Raw genomic sequence first — 19,311 nt, forward strand, 5'->3', positions numbered from 1 at the left:
CAGCATTATTACTCTTCAAGTGTATTTTTTATCATTGAAAATACACTTTACCAGGAAAAAGGTATGTTAAAATCATTTTAAGGTTTTTTTAAGTATATTTTCAAATGCATTAAGACACTCTTTTGCAACAAACGTCGTACAAAACCTTGGAAAAATACTGTGTATTAATAATTGAAGTTTTGTATGTGCATCAAATACAGTGTCAAATTCATACCAGTGCCTATTTAGTAGCAGTAGGCCTTATATGGTCTACTTGTGGTTGAAATAATGCATTGTGTATACTAGTAAATACAACATACATTTCTTAAAAAATATAGCTTCCCATACAGTTCAATACAATGTTCGATTAACTACACTATGCAAAGTTGGAATATGACATCAAGCTTGAAATAATATTTTCAATAATGTATAATATGCTGTTTTAATTATAAGTGAAATAGACACTTGTATATGAAAACTGATTTTACATCAAAACTAAATTTTTAATTTGATTTTTTAAAAACTCAAACAATGAAACCGTGTCCATGCTTGCATGAACACAGTTTATAAATGCTGTCAGAATGATAAAATATGCAATTACTATAAATACAAATGCCAGATAAGTGCTTTTTGTACTAAAAAATCGAATGAATATTAATATAATATATTCTTAATATGTAATTAACTGTTTTATCTGAAAAAATCACAAAATATTTATATATTTATTAAAATTCACATAAATCATATTTCAAAAACACATAGTTACTTCATATCCTTTCACACAATGAAAAAAAAATGCACAGTTTATGATTGTTATTGTTTCTTCATTAATTTATTCATGTATCATTTTTTAATCTTGATGCATCTTCAATTGTATTATAAACATCCAAATCTGTTTTAACAATTATAATATATTAAGATTAAGGCTGAGTCAGTTAACTAATTATCCCTAATTTCTGCAGTACTTGCAGACAAACAAGGAATACTGCTGTGATATTAATTTATGAAATGGGATATTAATTTGGCTTCAATAGAAACAAATCAAAGCATAAACATTTATATATACATGTATATTAGTTAAACTAAAATTTATTGACCATTGATAAAAGATATTATAATATATGTATATATATATATATACTTGTAAACTGAAAATTAAATATGTATGTTTCTATTACATCATTTAAGACTTTTATTTTCAGACAAAGTAGAGTGAAGATTAAAACAGTATCCAATTGTAACAGTCAATTTTGGGAAATTCAACCTTAGAATTATGTTCTGTGTTGGTCAATGCCATAATTGGTATAACATCTATATTGAACTGGAAGTTTTCTTTGTTTTAAATGATAACATTTGCTTGGTCAGCAATACTTGTAACACTTTAGTGGTCTTTTTACACTGTAGTTTTCTCACTGACTGTGGGTTTGTTCTGAGAATGAGCCACACCAAAGTACATGTATCATTGGGGAGATGAGTTGTCAATTTTATGCTTATCAGTCTTTCATAATCCAGTACACAGGGAAAAGTCTCGCTTTTTTATGCCCCCCTTCGAATTAAAGGGGGCATATAGTGATTGGACTGTCAGTCTGTCTGTCTGTCCGTCTTTCCGTCACACTTTGCGTTTAGGTTTCGAAACATGCTCATAACTTTATGTCCCTTGAGATATAACCTTCATATTTGGTATGCATGTGTATATGGACAAGGCCTTTCCATACGCACACAAATTTTACCCCTGTGACCTTGACCTTGAACTTAGGGTCCGCGTTTAGGTTTCGAAATCTGCGTTTAGATTTCAAAAAATGTTATAACTTCTATGTCCCTTGAGATATAACCTTCATATTTGGTATGCATGTGTATATGGACAAGGTCTTTCCATACGCACACAATTTTTTACCCCTGTGACCTTGACCTTAAAGTTAGGGTCCGCGTTTAGGTTTTGAAATCTGCGTTTAGGTTTTGAAAAATGCTCAATACTTCTATGTCCCATGAGATATAACCTTCATATTTGGTATGCATGTGTCTATGGACAAGGCCTTTCCATACGCACACAAATTTTGACCCCTGTAACCTTGACCTTGAACTTAGGGTCCGTGTTTAGGTTTCGAAATCTGCGTTTAGGTTTGGAAAAAAGCTCATAACTTCTATCAAGCGTTTATATGGGGCATAAGTCATCATATTGTGACAGCTCTTGTTACTATATACTATATATACTAACGTTAGTATATATAGTATATAGTAAAAAATCGAGACTTTTCCCTGTATACCAGTATACCTGTTAAAAGTGAATTTGTAACTAATAATCACACAATATACACAATTAAAATTGTATGCATTTAGATTTATTTAGTACTGCACATAAATCATTTTCCAAAATTATGTAGCAACATTATATTATGTAATGCTGCAATACTAAAATAATTAAAGGTCGCTGATGTGTAACGGATGTGGTGTCCACCTAATGATTTGGAGGTCACTGGTTTGATTGGGAGCATTCTTAAGAAATCTCCAAGAGACACCAAAGTACTGGTTCTAGGCCCAGGAAACGAACTCAAGAGCATTTCAAATACATGTACGTAGTTAGTACTTTAAATTTAATGAAACTAAAAATAGGTTAAAACTAAAAACTGAAACCCTTATTCATACATTTTATTTTTAATCAAGCAAATGTGGAAATTTATTAAAATAATGAGTAAAATTTAAAAATTCTAATTTAAAGTAATAATGATAATATAAGCTTTTTTCAATTTTAAGAATAGTAAATGATGATAATGATATGATTCTAAATTACCTAAATGATAATAATAACACATGAAATGTTAATTTATGAAAAAAACGTTTTAATTTATCAATTTCATGGTATTTACAACCAGATGCAGGTAATTATATCAGAAACGTGCATTAATTATATTAATGATCAACCCAGACATTTGTAGTGATTTATGGTCCCTATTTTGATTAACGTTCTATACATGACCTGTCATCAAAGGTATTTTTTAGCCAGTACTACAATCGGCAATGATAGTCTGTATTGCATACATATTATATCGTCTATGATCGATTCGCTTCCTCAAACTGAACATATATTTAATGTTTACATAGCGTAACGTAATGCATACAGTTTCACTTTCGGTTTGGTTGGTTTTGTAAATATCGTAATTGAATCTTAAAAAATGGAAAATATGGTGATTAAATCATAATAGAAAAGTAAATCATTTGGATAATAGGTCAAAATGCAACACAAATGAACGTTAATAGGGCTCTTAATATCAAAGTTTCGGTAAAAAGTTTGGCGCTAGTTCAACGCGCATCGTTTAAAGCCTCATAACAATAGACTGATAACCTTTTGGGTAGTAAAGTAGTAATACAAGGCAAGATGGCGGCCGTTAGCCACGAGGCCTATCTTACGGAGGAATCCGAGATAGCCGATGTATCACGATTGATTTTATACGTGTATGGACAATTAAAACCATTTGCAAACCTATTCCTAAAACTGTTAATCGATTTAAACTAATTCAGACGTCTTTATGAACACAACTTCGCACTGAGTGTACAATTACTGCGATTGCACTTCCCTAGCTTGCAAAAGTCCGAAGAATTGCCAAGAATGTATCACTAAATGAGAACATTTTTTATTGAGCGATAATGAATTAGAGACGTTGGTGATAAGATATCATTTAGTAACAAGATCTATAAGGACGTTTTATTAGTATATTACCGTATATCTGCACAAAGGCTCCTTAATAATTCATGTCGCATTCCAGGCATAAAGATTGCATTGAGTCGCGTTTTGGGAAAACTAGGCTAAACGCATGTGCGTTAAGTGTCGTGCCAGATTATAAGCCTTTTCGGCCCGCGCAGGCTAATCAGGGACGAAACTTTACGCCTAAACTGGATTTTCACAAAGAGAATACCTTTAAAAGAAAAAACCCATATAAGTGGACATCAGTAATTTGTGACACTTAACGCACATGCCTTTAACGCATAGTTCCCAGAAGAAGCCTCCAACGTTATATAATTAATTGAGTCGTGTTCTGAGAAAACTGGGCTTAATGCATGTTTGTAAAGTGTCGTCCCAGATTAGCCTGTGCAGTGTGCACAGGCTAATCATGGACGACACTTTCCGCTTTTATGGTATTTTTAGTTTCAAAGAAGTCCCTCCTTACCGAAAATTAAGTTTAGGCCGAAAGTGTCATCCCTGATTAGCCTGTACGGACTGCACAGGCTAATCTGGGATGACACTTTATGCACATGCATTACGACCAGTTTTCTCAGAACAAGGCCCAATTAATCTGATCCCGTTCTCAATTCGCTCCCAAAAAATGTTCATTTTCAACAACTCAGTAAAAGCCATACATATATCTAAAATAGTTTCATCTTTAAAAAATATATCTGCTTTTATTTTGAACACCAATAAATCTGAGATAAATATTTTACAAATTAATGCGTATAACATGTAAGCAAAAAACAACAATTCATTTTATGAAGAAAAAAGTGGCATAAACAATAACAACCAATAATTAAATGCTCTTTCAGAAAGAGATTCCATTTTTCTATTTAAACCAACTATAAAGCAACCATCTGTACCACAATTGCTGAACACTATGTACAGATATTCTTATAAATTAACAAATGACTTCAGTATCTTAGATTAGAGGGGTGTCAATTTTCCGGATTATTCCGGAAATCCGGATTTGAGCTGTCCAAGGTTGATTTTGAGGTGAAATCTATTATTTAAAAAAAATATGAAAAGTATAATCAATTACTTTACTTTTCAATTGTTTAAATTTGATGCAAACAAAAGTTCGCCCATTATTTTAGTTTCAATTGTTTAAATTTAATGCATTTAAAGTTCAGTCCATTATTAAGTTTCCTTTGTTTAAAGATAAGAACAGTATCATACTTCAAGCAAGCAAAATATAAATCAAATGTAAGTATGTGTTTAGATTTTAAGAGGACAAATACTCCTTACAAAAACATGGAACATGCATAAGATATAATAGAAAATCACAAGATAATTAATCATTTAATTAAATAAACTATAAAAAAAACATTGCTGTATTATTTAACACAACACAACGAAAATAAAATATACGTATCCCAATTATTCTGTATAAATAACATTGCGTTTTTATGTAACATATACACAAATTGGGACTAGGGGAGAAAACTTGGTGTGCCTCAAACAAAAGATTATAACCTAAGTTCACTCCCTTATAGAGTGGGAAATATAAACAAAATTATCAAGTAATCTGAATCGTCTACCATCACACATTATATATTCTTTATAGACTCAAAAAATAAAAATTAAACTTCAATAAACACATATATATTTATATAAGAAAAAAACAACATTGTTTTGTTGTGCTTGTGTTTTTGGCAACAGTATATTCACATTAATATAACATAATTGCTACTTCAAATTATGTGTATCTTTGAAACAAATTATTTTCACAATAATTTGTTAATTTTACAGATTTTTCTCTTGTCAGTTAAAACAAAAGGAAAAATAAGTAAGTAAAGTATACATATACTATGATACAACAAATACAATCTGGGTACTTAGGAAAGGACCAAGATCTAAATAATTATTTCTTTTATTATAAAAAAATAAATTCTGCTTATTAATTGTAAGCATAACATGATTACCGGGTATGTTATCAATTCCTAACTAAATATATCACTGACTAGAGCTATGTAGCAGCCCCAAACAAAGCCACAAACTATACGAGCCTGGCATAGAGAAAACCTGGCTTAATGCATGTACATACAGTACCCTCCCAGAATAGCCTGTGCAGTCCATATAGGCTAATCAGGGACAAAACTTATACTGGATATAAGTTTATAGGAGACTTCCTTCAAACAAAATATTCCATTCAAGCGGAAAGTGTCGTACCTGATTAGTATGTGCAGACTGCACAGGCTAATTTTGGATGACACTTATAAACATGCATTAAAGGCGCCTTTTCACAGATTTTGGCATATTTTGAAGTTTGTCATTAAATGCTTTATATTGATTAATGTAAACATTGGATCTTAAAAGTTCCAGTAAAAAATCAAGAATAAAATTAAAAAAAGGAAATAAAAGTAGCCGGTACCAGGGCTCGAACCAGTGACCCCCGGAGTCCTGGAGTTAGTCTGAAGTAAAAACGCATTAGCCCTCTCGGCTATTCCGCCAGGTATACACAGTTTAAGTATTTTATACCTTATATTAGCAATCTTCGTAGTTTCGTAAATTTAAACGACAACAACAGAAGTCTCCAAATTATTCAATCGTTTCGCGTTGCAACGCTTTATAATTTTTAGGTTTTCAAATCGTCAAAAGATACATATAACGGCTATATTGGACTATGGTAAATGTTCAGTAATACTGTTTACTCACAAATATCATAACTAAAACAAAAATTTGCGAATCTGAAACAACTTTTTTCAATTTTGTCAATTTACCAAACCTTGAAAAGATCCCTTTAAGCCCCGTTTTCGCAGAGCGAGGCCCGTAAGTAATAGATTCATACAAAATCTTGAATAAATACAAAGTACATAACAAATAACAAGGCAAGATTGTTTATAGTATGGCCATTTGTTTCTACTTTGAATTTTTCAGCCCAAATAATGACTTATTTGCTTTTAAATTAATATATGAGTCGCATTCTGAGAAAATTGGGCATAATGCATGTGCGTAAAGTGTCGTCCCAGATTAGCCTGTGCAGTCCACACAGGCTAATCAGGGACGACACTTAACGCCTAAATTGGATTTTTGCTAAGAAGAGATTTCATTTAAACGAAAAATGTCATAAAAGCGGAAAGTGTCGTCCCTGATTAGCTTGCCAGGCTTATCTGAGACAACACTTGACCCACATGCATCATGCCCAGTTTTTTCAGACCACAACTCTTTATTGAATTGAAATAAAACTATTGAAAACTATGTAAGCTGCAGAAAACATGTCTTCAAAAAGAACTAAAGGTGTTGGGAAACATTGTGTCTCCTGTACTTTTTAAAACTTCTTTCTTGTCTCAATGATAACTTTAAGCCTATTAGCTTCCTTGTACAAAATGAAAAGCTTTGTAGGCAATTAAAATAAATATGATAATTTTGCACAGCAAATGCAATAATGACTAAATCATTATTAAAAATCACACAGTTATTTAAAAAAGAAACATAATGCGAATGAAAAAATAACTTGCATATAATTAATAATGATAAAGAGCATTTAAAAAACAAGAGATGTGTTTGTCAGAAACACAATGCCCCCTATTGCGCCGCTTTGAAGCCATATATTTGACCTTTGACCTTGAAGGATGACCTTTCCCCACTCAAAATGTGCAGCTCCATGAGATACACATGCATGCCAAATATCAAGTTGCTATCTTCAATATTGCAAAAGTTATTGCAAAACTTTAACCAAGGTGAAAGTTTTGGGACACCCACAATGAATGAATGACAGACAGGCCAAAAACAATATACCCCCGATCTTTCGATCCGGGGGCATAATAAACATTAAAATTCTGTACAGCAAATGCAAATATGATGTTTACATCATTAATGATGACAAATTAATGGTTAAAATAAACATTATTATGCAGTACAGCAAATTGCAAAATTGTCTCATCCATAAATGATAAAATAGTTATTTACATGTAAGTAAGCACCTCTTAATAAATCTACTAAATCTTATTTTGAAAGTAGTATGCCTATAAAATGTCATAAAACTTATAGAAAATGAAAAATGTAAAAAAAGTACATATGACAAGAGGGCTTGAGACCCTTTGTTGCTCACCTAACCCCTGGTGGACTGTTTTGAGTAGCTCAGGGCAACAGATAAGATTTCATGTCAATTAGTTTTCACTGCTAGCTTTTTGAAACAATTAGTTTTTCCCGCAAAGCAATGTGTCAAAAAGTTTTTTACAGTTGATTAAAAACTTACCTTTACTTCTGGATGAGATGAGCTCTTTAATTTTTGGCTGTGACAATTTGTCGCAATTCTTATAGCAATAAATTTACTAAATTTACATTATGTATTCATATTTTCAATGTTTGCTTGTTTATATGAATTAATTCATTTAATTTTCTATTGACAAACCATATATGATAATGAGTTCTGTTTTTTAACATTCCTGTGTTTCATTCTCAGAGGACACCTTTTTAGCTTTAAAACACTCTTTACAACGTCTTTACCCGACGGTTTGTTTCGTGTTACAAATTGAAACATATTAGGCGCGCACGCCGCTAATGACATTTGCTTAGCACGTCCGCGTTTAGAACAAGATGTCAACATTTTCGTGTACTTTTTTCGATAGAAGAATTTTTTTTATTATGTTTACACCGTTCTGAACCGGTGTTCATATAAACTTGTCACTAATATTACGACCGCACTAAAGGTTACAATATACTAATTCAAATCAAACACAGTACGGAGGGAATTGGTAAAATAAAACGACAAAGAATCGAATGCAATTCGTTTTCTGATTTCGTAATCATTTATTGTACGATCAATTTTTTATTTAAATTCCTTTTCTGTAAAATACAAATCGTAAAAACGATAAAACGATCCTTATCTGTTGCCCAGGTAACTTTTGAGATGAATCCATAACATATTTGTTGTTGGAAACCTTCATTTAAAATTTTCGGCAGTCATTTGGAAAAAATAAATATTTTTTTTATTAACCCAAAATTTAACCAACCCCTCCACTCCAACATCGAAGTCTGATACTGAAATATGTACCACTGTGAACGCATGCTCATCGTACTTAAAATGGTCTGTGAAGAAATATTTAAATCATATAATGAAGCAATTAAGTAAGACAAAATAAAACAATAACAAATCACATAGTGATTTGAAATAATATACAAAGAGCTTCAAATTTTATATGAAAAACACAGTAGGGGAATGTTCAACAATAAAAATAACAAATTAGACCTTCAAATTTGGGGACAATGAAGTTTGTAATTAATGTTAGTTTGGAAGTGTGGGATTATTTTTATTTATCACCGGAAATATATATGCTCAAACAAAGAGTGTAAATTTGGACCCAACAAATCTAATTAAAACAATTATATAAATAAAGATTTTTTTTTAATGTGTAACAACTTACAAGTTTATTTCTATATAGACTAATAGAAGTTCCACTAAGTTATTTTATGTTTTGCACATGCCAATTGAATTTATCTATTTGTTGTTTGCTTTCATAACTGTTTGTTTTCATTCATTCACTTAAATTTACTGTGAACCACGTTTGTTTTCTGATGTGTTTATTTCATCTAAAAAAATTGATTGCTGGGGTGTGTCAATTAGAGAGATTTATGTGGTAAACACAAAATACACTGCATGTATTCAATACCTTGTTAATTATCAATAAAAACAAGTAATAACAACAATATAATTGTTTATAAAAGCTTTTCGTCTCATACATATAGTAAAATAAAATATAATTTTTATAATTATAGGGAAAATAAACAAACATAATGTCAGCTTTTCTATACGTGCTTACATGAATACCACCACCATACCATTTGCCGACCAGTGGGTGGAGTCTAAACTTTGCAGGTGGGCATGACGTCACCTCTTTTATACCAACTTGAACACCTCAAGGAACTTCTATTTTTACGGACCTGCTTTTTTCTGAAACTTCTTTTTCAGCCCAGGGCAATCTAAGTATTTTGCCACCAGTTTGGGTTTGTTGTCCTCCAATAGGATGTTTATTTAAATTCATCTTCTCAAGAATATTCCATTTTAACACTCCCATAAACTAACTGGAACAATCTTTTTGAAACTATTTTCTCTGAAAATTCTTATTCCTGGAGCAACTAATTTTCAGAACTAATTTTTTTGGACCTACTTTTTCAGCCTTGGGCAATGACCAAACTACATTGAACAATCTTTTTGATACATTTTTCTCTGTAAATTCTTATTCTGGGAACAACTTTTTCTCATAACTACTTTTTCTGGAACTACTTTTTCAGCTCAGTGCAGTCCTTGCATTTTGCCACCAGTTTGGGGTTGTGGTCCTCCACTTGGATGGTTGTGTGGAGGAAGCTGTAGCGTTTGTGCAGCATATCTGTGGCCTCGGAGAGAACACGCTGGTGGTCACTGGCTGGGTCTGGAAATATTATAGGTTACCATAATTACTCAATGTTTTCGGACACTTAAAAATAATTATTGTTTTTCCTGTCCGAAAACTTAGATACGAAAAATATTCACAAAATACAGGTGTACGAAAACTTAGAGTCGAAAATTGAAGTGTCCGAAAATAGGGTCAATTGTATCAGCGACTACCGGTAATAGTAAATTTTGTAAAATAATGCTGTAATACATACTGTCCGAAAACTTAGAGACATTAATTATGGAAGAAAACTCATGTATCCGAAAATTAAGAGTCACGAAAAATAATTACTTTTGCTAATAAAAGGGGTGTCCGAAAACTTAGAGTGTCCAAAAACATAGAGTAATTACGGTAGTTTTGTTCGTTTAAACTCTGCTTAGTGAATACAGCGCACGGCTTTGATTGAACTACACCAAAGCCATATAAAATACCATACTTTTCTTTGTATTAGGCAATGTTTTTAACTGCCAAATTCCAAGTTGGTGCGCTTCTAACATTGATACAGCACTGACGGCTAATTTGCAAAAAAAAAATCATTCAGCTACATGTATCCTCAATGTAAATTATAAAAGCCATTATTTGGAATTAAAAAATCAGGTGCGCATTATAATGGTTGCCCGTAATACATGGTAGAAAATGACATGTCAACACATTTAAATTATATACATGTGTATGTGCTAATTGGTATTGGGTAATGAAATAACATCTGAAATATTCAAAGCCGCCAAAGCGATTTCTGCAATAAAAAAAAAAATTTAATCACAAAATGCTTTGATAATGAAGAAAAGATATACTAGACTGATCATGAAACTGACATTTTGAAAGAAACATAACCAGGCACTTATCACAGTAAAATATGTTTGTTGAAATTTTCGCGCCTAAAAACGAATTAAATGAATTTTTTTTTGTTACGCCAGCATTATCAAATCTGCCTTACAGCTAAATTGTTTGCTTTGATTGTGTTGCACATTTGTCTCCAAGGAGGTGATTCAGTGTGTGACGGTCTACAACAGAGGTTGCTAGAAAAGCTGTATTTATTAAAAAATAAGACTATCTTTATAAGTTATAATTAAATTACCCATGCGTAAACACAAGAAATCGATGAAAAATAATGTCTCACTAATAATGATTTTACAGAACTTTGGTTACATTACACTAAATCATTGTGTTTCCCTCCGTGGTCCATTCGAAAGTAGTGCCTATTTCAAAATAGTTCCTTTTTTTTTCTTGAATAAAAGCCATTTAACAATGTGTGACATGTCTTTTGTTGTTCTTTCTTATATCCAGTATTTGTCTGGAGTACTTAGCTCACTTGAAAGATGAACTTGGTTGGGGGGCGGGGGGGTGGGTGTTTGTCGAAATAAGGCTTCCGAAAATCTCTTTCCTACAGTGGATCCAATCAACAACGATTTACTTTCTTAGAATTTGCGTAGCAGTATTTTTTTTATTGAAGTTATTTGAAGAGGACAGATCCATCTTTAAAATGATACCAGGTTCGGAAAAATTTATACGTCCGAAAGGCAAAAAAAATGCCTTGAAAGATGTCAGTTTTATAATGAGACCCTATGGGAATCAGAATTAGTGTAATATAAGCTACTTACCAACAGACAGATGCACGGCAAGAGCATTTTTCTCTAAGGTGAGGCACCACACTGTCAGTCCATGGACTGCTTTCACATCTTTTATCTTGTACAGGTTGGTCTTGATATCGAAATAGTTTGTGTCCCGAGGCACACCTGTAAAGAAACAAATGGTGGGAAATTATGATTATCACTAATTCTGTTATGAGATGTTGCTGGTGAAATTGCTACATAAGTTGTGTTTTTTCTAATAATGATCAAAATAATGCAACATTGACAATAACATAAAAATGTGCATTCCAAAGTTTCATCCGAATTAAAAGCCACTTCTGCCACCTTTTCACTGATTTCTTTTAAACTTGAAAAAAGTTTTTTAAAAATGTGTTAAAAAACCAAAATCAGTCTGCATGTGTAGATATACTTCCCTTAGTAATCTGTTAACAAGTAAGTTTTCATTTGCAATAGCATATCATGGCTAGGCTGTCAAAAGCTGATAATTAAGGCTAATAGATGCTTTTTCAAGCTCTTTAAAAAATATAGTAAATATATCTATTGAATCTAGACTGGTAAGCTTACATGTACATGCCCTTCATCTTTTCTCATAAGTTGTCCACTAATTGAAATAAATTAATACATTGTCAAATACAGGCCCCAGTTAACCCATAAGTGTATTTCAGGAATGGGGGCTAGCAAACCATGATTGGAAGTTTTTATTTAAATATGAATATAATGGTTTAAATTGTCAAAGGTAACAGATTAGTTTTGCTCCCACAAAATATTTTAACTGCCAAATATATATTGTTAGGTCTAAATCCAAGATGGCCGCCCATAAACCTAGAAAATACTGTATTTTCAACAATGAAATAAACAATAGATATTTTCCATGATTTCTGTAAGCTTTTTAATTCAAGCAATTGATAACATATTATTTTTATTTGTTTTGGTAAAATATTATACAGTTTATGAACACAAAATGATTAAATACACTAGTTATCGAAACAAAAAACTTTTTAGCCAATGACATGTTTCAATTTGTTTCTAAAAAGCATTTTAGATGTCATTATCATACAAACTACATTTATACACAACTACCAGGAGTCTGTTATTTAATGTGAATATGATCCATTAATATGATATACATGAAAAGAAAAGTTGGTGGGATAAATTAAATCTGCAGAAAAAATGTAAGGGCAATACAATTAATAGATACAAGGAGAAGAGGTGCTTATTGCACAGGCAGCTTAACTTTTCAATTTGTACATAATTGGTATCAAAGCTAAGGTCAACAAAAGGCCCCAATTAAGAACAACAATAGAAATTGATTAAAATGAAAAAGGGGCTAAATGCTGTGGAAATACATGGTAGCAGACAAAAAATGCTGATTTGCCCAGATAAACCACTCATTCCAGATGGCTAACTGTGTGGAAGCCTGGTACCGTCCAGGATTAACCACTCAGTCCAAATGGCCAACTGGGTGGAAGCCTGGTACCATCCCGGATAAACCACTCAGTCCAGATGGCTAACTGGGTTGAAGCCTGGTACCGTCCAGGATAAACCACTCAGTCCAGATGGCTAACTGGGTTGAAGTCTGGTACCGTCCAGGATAAACCACTCAGTGTAATACATGGTAAAGCTTGATAGTTCAGCCTAGATCTTTCACTTATAAATGGCAATATGTACCTTCCATGATGATCCTGACTGTATCTCGAAGAACATTTACGGTTGTAAGTAGCACCAGTATTGAAAACAAGAACGTACATATTGGGTCAGCCAACTTGTATTGGTCTTCAGGCTGAAATTAAAGAAGCATTTTGTTAGAAAGAACTTCTAAAGTTATCGCAGGATCCACCATTTTCAACAATATTTCTAGTCTATTTGTTACCATGGCAAATAGAATTCTTGACTGAGGAACAAAATGAAATGACGTGCATAATCTCCATATTGCCATCTGTCCATGTTTCAAGTTTCATTAAAAAATATTAAGAAATTTTTAAGTTATCGCAGGATCCAGAAAAGCGTGCAAGACTGACAAGACACACAGAGAGCAAACCATAAGTCCCTCTCCGGTTTCACCTTTAGGGGACTAATAAGTACCATACATGCATTGCAGACTTGTAGACAGCCTGATTTGATTTACGCAACTCTCATACCTTCAGTTTTATTATAATGGCCGCCAGCAACACTCCCAGACTCTGGATTATGTCCCCTATCACGTGAATAAACGCTGCTCTAACGTTAATATTCTTGGGATGAGACTTCTTTGGTTCTGGTTCTGTTTCTATGGCGATTTCCTCATCCTGGGAACCAAGACATGGGTCACTTTCTTCTGCCAATGGGAGATAACCCGTACTCGAGTTTCTAAAAATAGAAATACCAATTAGAGAAAGCCTGTACTAGAGTTTCTAAAAATAGAAACCTTGAAGTAAAATCGGATTCTTTTTTCTTTATTTAAACGACACAAGCCGATGTTGTCATTTTTAAATTTAATCATGGGGCTTGGGCATTTGGATTGGGAAACATTGAGCTGTTTTTAATAAAATTGGAAAATTTTGTTGTTATTTTGTTGGCTTAAAAACACTTTAAAAGTGAGAATACAAGTGTCTTTAAAATTATATTGTATATGGTTCATTTAATATGGATATGAACTGAATGAAACAAATATATTTTTAAAATTTATTACAAATTTGAGGCTGTCTTTTGGAAAAAAACAAAACATTTGCAGATTGGGAATGGGGCCATAATTTTTGCTCATAATTTAAGGGCTTATATAATGTGTGATCCCAATTTTTTCTGAAATAATGAATTTCTGCAAAAAAAATTAACACTTGATTTCTTTACTCTTATTTAGAATTTAAATTGTGTTGCTTTCATTTACAATTCAAATTTTGTTGCTCTTATTTACTATTTCAAATTGTGTCGCTCTTTCTCTCATTTACAATAAAAGCTTGATGACTTTGGCACCTTCCTCTCAGTTCAAGTTTTGAGCAACTTCGCCCAGATATATTACATCATGACACACAGCTATATTATTGCCTTACTCAGAATGTGCGTGACCATGAGAGTGGTGGCTGTGAGATCCGCCGTGTGAATGACCATGACCGAAACCGGAGTGACCACCCCTGCTTTTGCAGCAAATCTCCGAGTGTAAAACCACGCCCATCCTGCAATAAAAGGACTAAATTGTTAACAGTGTGGCAAAAATGAATTTAATAAAAAAATCTTTATTAAAAAAAGATTATGAGTTATGTTTAAACAAACAAAGTACTAACAATCCATCCTGAATAAGAAAATGCTCAAAATACATATTTATTTATTGATAACCATAAATCTGAAAAATAATAAAGTGTTCATATGTGGGTCCCCAAATGAAACCACATAACAAGAGGGCCAAGGTGGCCCTAGATCGCTCACCTAAGAGGAGTCAGTTCATTCAATCTTTACCAAATGTCAAATTTACCTAGATATTGTCCAGACAAACATCCTGGTCAAGTTTCATCATTATTGAACCAAAACTCTGGCGCATGAAGTGTTATTATTTCTGTAAGATTTGACCTGGTTACCTTTATTTTGAGTTGACCCCCCTAACCAAACATCAAACTTTGCTTTCAAAAATAAATATGACCACGATTCATTAAATCTGAAACAAAATTGTGACCACTAGAGTGTTTACAAGGATTTTGTATAATATATAATAATGAAAATTTGGACAATCTAAGGGCAATAATTATGGCATTTATGGCATAAGGAAAACTGTCCCACCCCCCCTGGCCATGTTTTTTGACCGATCGGGACCATTTGCAAACTCATCTGAGATATATATAAAACCAATCTTTTCACCAAGTTTCATGATGATTTGGCAAATAATGTGACTTCTAGTGTTCATAAGCTTTTTTTTAAAGCTTTTATAAGAAAACTGCCCCCCCCCCCAGCAGCCATGTTATTCAACTGACCGGAACCATTTTTGAACTCAACTCTTGTATCAAGGAAACAAATGTTCTGACCAACTTTCATGAAAATTGGGCAAAAAATGTGACTTCTAGAGTATTCACATGTTTTCACTGTATACATATAGAGAAAAATGCCCTGCCCACTGGCGCCCATGTTTTTTCACCGATCTGGACCATTTTCAATCTCCGAGATATCAATAAAACCAATGTTTGACCAACTTTCATGATGATTGGGCAAAAATTGTGACTCCTAGAGTGTTTACAAGGTTTCTCTATAGCCAAATAAGGAAAACTGCCCCGCCCACTGGCGGCCATGTTTTTCAACGGACAGGAACCACTTTTGAACTCAACCAACATATCATTAAGGCAAACATTTTGACCAAATTTAATGAAAATAGGGCCAAAAATGTGACTTCTACAGTGTTCCCATGTTTTCACTATATACATATAGAGAAAAATGCACCGCCCACTGGCAGCCATGTTTTTGCACCAATCTGGACCATTTTCGAACTAATCCGAGATATCAATAAAACCAATGTTTTGACCAACTTTCATGATGATTGGGCAAAAATTGTGACTTCTTGAATGTTAACAAGGTTTCTCAAATAAGGAAAACTGCCCCGCCCACTGGTGGCCATGTTTTTCAACGGACTGGAACCATTTTTGAACTCAACCAACATATCATTAAGGCAAACATTTTGACAAAGTTACATGAAGATTGGGCGTGAAATGTGACTTCTACAGTGTTTGCAAGGTTTTTCTTTTTTTGACCTAGTGACCTAGTTTTTGACCCAGCATGACCCAGTTTCAAACTCGATTGAGATATCATTGGGATAAATCTTCTGACCAAGTTTCATGAAGATCAGACAATAAGTGTGGCCTCTAGAGTGTTTACGAACAAATGTGGACGGATGGACGACGGACAAAGACCGGTCACAAAAGCTCACCTGAGCAATCAGGTGAGCTAAAAAACCACTGAACTTACATGTCACTTAAACAACCACTACACTTACAATACACTTAAACAACCATTGCATACATGTACTTACACGACATTGAAGATGACGCCCAGGACAGCAGTTATCAACATCTCATTAGCTTTCACGTCCATATAGTGTTTGTGCTGAATACGCTCCACTGCCACGTATACCAGGACACCCGTGACTGACCAGATGAAAAAAACGCTAACTAGAGCACCAAGGACCTCTGGAAACAGAAAACAATGTACTTACATCCCTATGATAAAGGCATAAGTTATACACCTTTTGTTACATAAGCTTAGGTTTTTATGTCATTTTTATTGGCATACCTCAGTTTACATGTATTGTCTATAATATGTATAAAAACTGTAGACTGTCACTGTTTTATCGTTTATTATATGCAGTACATTGTACATATATTATAACTTTAAAACAAGAGCAACGCATAACGGGTGCCAACGCTCGGCTGCGGATGCAGTTTTAAATAAAAGAAAGCTTGTCAGATTTTTTTTTAGAGGTCACAGTGGCCTTGACCTTTGACCTAGTGAACCAAAATTGGGTGTTGCGTGTAGAACTCATCAAGGTGCATCTACATTATTATGAAGTTTCAAAGTTGTAGGTGGAAGCCGTTTGATTTTAGAGCCAATGTTAAGGTTTTAGCACGGAGGACAGTGGAAAGACGCGACACGACAAGCTGGCTATGACAATACCTCGGGTTTTCTCCAAAAACAGCCAAGCTAAAAATGATATATTATGCAGTAAACTTTACATATATTATAATTTATAAAAAAATTAGAAATTAGTTCCTATTGTTAAATCGTTTGTTGCGCATGTTGAATATTTTATCCTTCACCAAATTTTTTTTTACATTTTCCCCATTTAAAAAAATAGTACATGTTAAATTTATTAATTCTAATTTTAAATTAATTTGTTGATTGGTTTACTATAACAGTTACCATGCGCATACATACTGTAAAATGATTAACTGACATGTTCAATTTGTTGACCAGTTAGTGATTGGAAACTATTTATACAATTATTGTGACAGCGACCTCCACCTTTGACCTAGTGAACCCAATTTCAATAGGAGTCATCTACTGTCAGAGGCCAATGCACATGTGAAGTACATGTATCAAGCCAATCGGTCAATTCTGGTCTACCAACAGACAGACATGCAGACCAACCAACAGACATCCACCAAAAGAATATATCCAGACCCTCTTCTTCAAAGGGGGACATACAAATAATGTACATTTGTGCTTCTAAATTTCTTTTACTCATTTTTCATCAAGATCAGTCAGAATAATATTTTAAATTGATTTCCTGATTATCTTGAATTATTTGATATCTACATATTCACAGAAAAGGGTATATACATGTACGCAGAAATAAATATGGAAGGGTTTCATATACATGTAATGGCAAAAAATATGAGAACATAATTATGTATACATAACATGTCAACATAAATTGCATTATCCAGTATGCAGGATCACGTGACTTTGTGTGCATTTCTTGTGTATTCTGAATAACAATTGATTACTACACACAGGTATATCATTTGAAATATAATGACTTCTGTATTAGCTGTACATATCAAATGTTATATTACAAACTGTTAAATAATTAAAAACGGCTGTGCCATACTTAAATCAATATAGTAGGTCAATTGTTATAAACAGTTATACACCTGGAACCCATCATAAAATACAGCAATAAAGTATGAAAAAGAGAGAACATTGGCCGTTCTGTTAGCTACTGATATTTCAATGGAAACAGCACGCAAAAATCCTCGAATATAACATCTTTCAATACGAAGAAAAGAAATGTTAACACCCGCCTTGATAATATTGTAAAGTGTAATTTACTTTCCAATGATTGGACATTTAGCCAAAGGACATAGAAGCCATCTACATTCCACTTTTCTCAAAACCCGCCATGCACACACTATTTTAAACCCAGATGCACAAGCTTACTGATTGCATGTTTACAAAGTTAAATCACTCTACACTCTTATTACATGTATATAATACACCAGACACCTTATATTATTTCCTTATGAACACCCTCAGGGAGGGGGGGGGGGGCGCGGCTTCTTATAGTTTATTAATGGTCATATTAATGGCAACTAGCTGTGAAGCTAATATTGCAAATGTTTTAGTTAAAAGAGTCATCTTATTAAAGCAAGAAGAAATTATGCATGGATTTGTTTAGCGGTGTGGTTATAATTTTGTATGGTAGGGGCATTCTTTACAGAATACACGTATATGGCAGTCACATGTATACAGCTGATCATAACAGATTCTAACACTGTGCACTTCTGTCATTAGAGTGTATCTAACAGTGCACTTCTGTCATTAGAGTGTATCTAAAAGTGCACTTTTGTCATTAAGAGTGTATCTAACAGTGCACTTCTGTCATTAGAGTGTATCTAACAGTGCACTTCTGTCATTAGAGTGTATCTAAAAGTGCACTTCTGTCATTAGAGTGTATCTAACAGTGCACTTCTGTCATTAAAGTGTATCTAACACTGCACTTCTGTCATTAGAGTGTATCTAACAGTTCACTTCTGTCATTAGAGTGTATCTAACAGTGCACTTCTGTCATTAGAGTGTATCACCAAGAGGGACACGACAGCCTTAAAGTGGTCACATGAGTTGTTGGTACACCATTTATAGAAAACTTGATCTGATGACCTAGTTTTTGACCCAACTTGGCCAAGATTCC

General features: G+C 33.2%; 1 protein-coding gene across 1 annotated transcript in view; it reads right to left on the reverse strand.

Annotated features, from left to right (window-relative positions):
• Positions 1-4,339: 4,339 nt before the first annotated feature.
• LOC127860636 (zinc transporter 2-like) overlaps positions 4,340-19,311 on the reverse strand; it is a 28,695-nt gene continuing 13,723 nt past the window's right edge. Inside the window, exons 3-8 of the mRNA XM_052398860.1 lie at positions 16,654-16,810; positions 14,696-14,818; positions 13,808-14,015; positions 13,338-13,449; positions 11,679-11,813; positions 4,340-10,074 (exon numbers count right to left, since the gene is read on the reverse strand). Of these exons, the coding sequence (XP_052254820.1) occupies positions 9,926-10,074; positions 11,679-11,813; positions 13,338-13,449; positions 13,808-14,015; positions 14,696-14,818; positions 16,654-16,810 (884 nt within the window). The 3' untranslated portion in view covers positions 4,340-9,925. The remainder of the gene's footprint in view (positions 10,075-11,678; positions 11,814-13,337; positions 13,450-13,807; positions 14,016-14,695; positions 14,819-16,653; positions 16,811-19,311) is intronic.

The sequence above is a fragment of the Dreissena polymorpha genome, chromosome 15 (assembly GCF_020536995.1).
Source record: "Dreissena polymorpha isolate Duluth1 chromosome 15, UMN_Dpol_1.0, whole genome shotgun sequence".
In the NCBI taxonomy this organism is placed as follows: Eukaryota; Metazoa; Mollusca; class Bivalvia; order Myida; family Dreissenidae; genus Dreissena; species Dreissena polymorpha.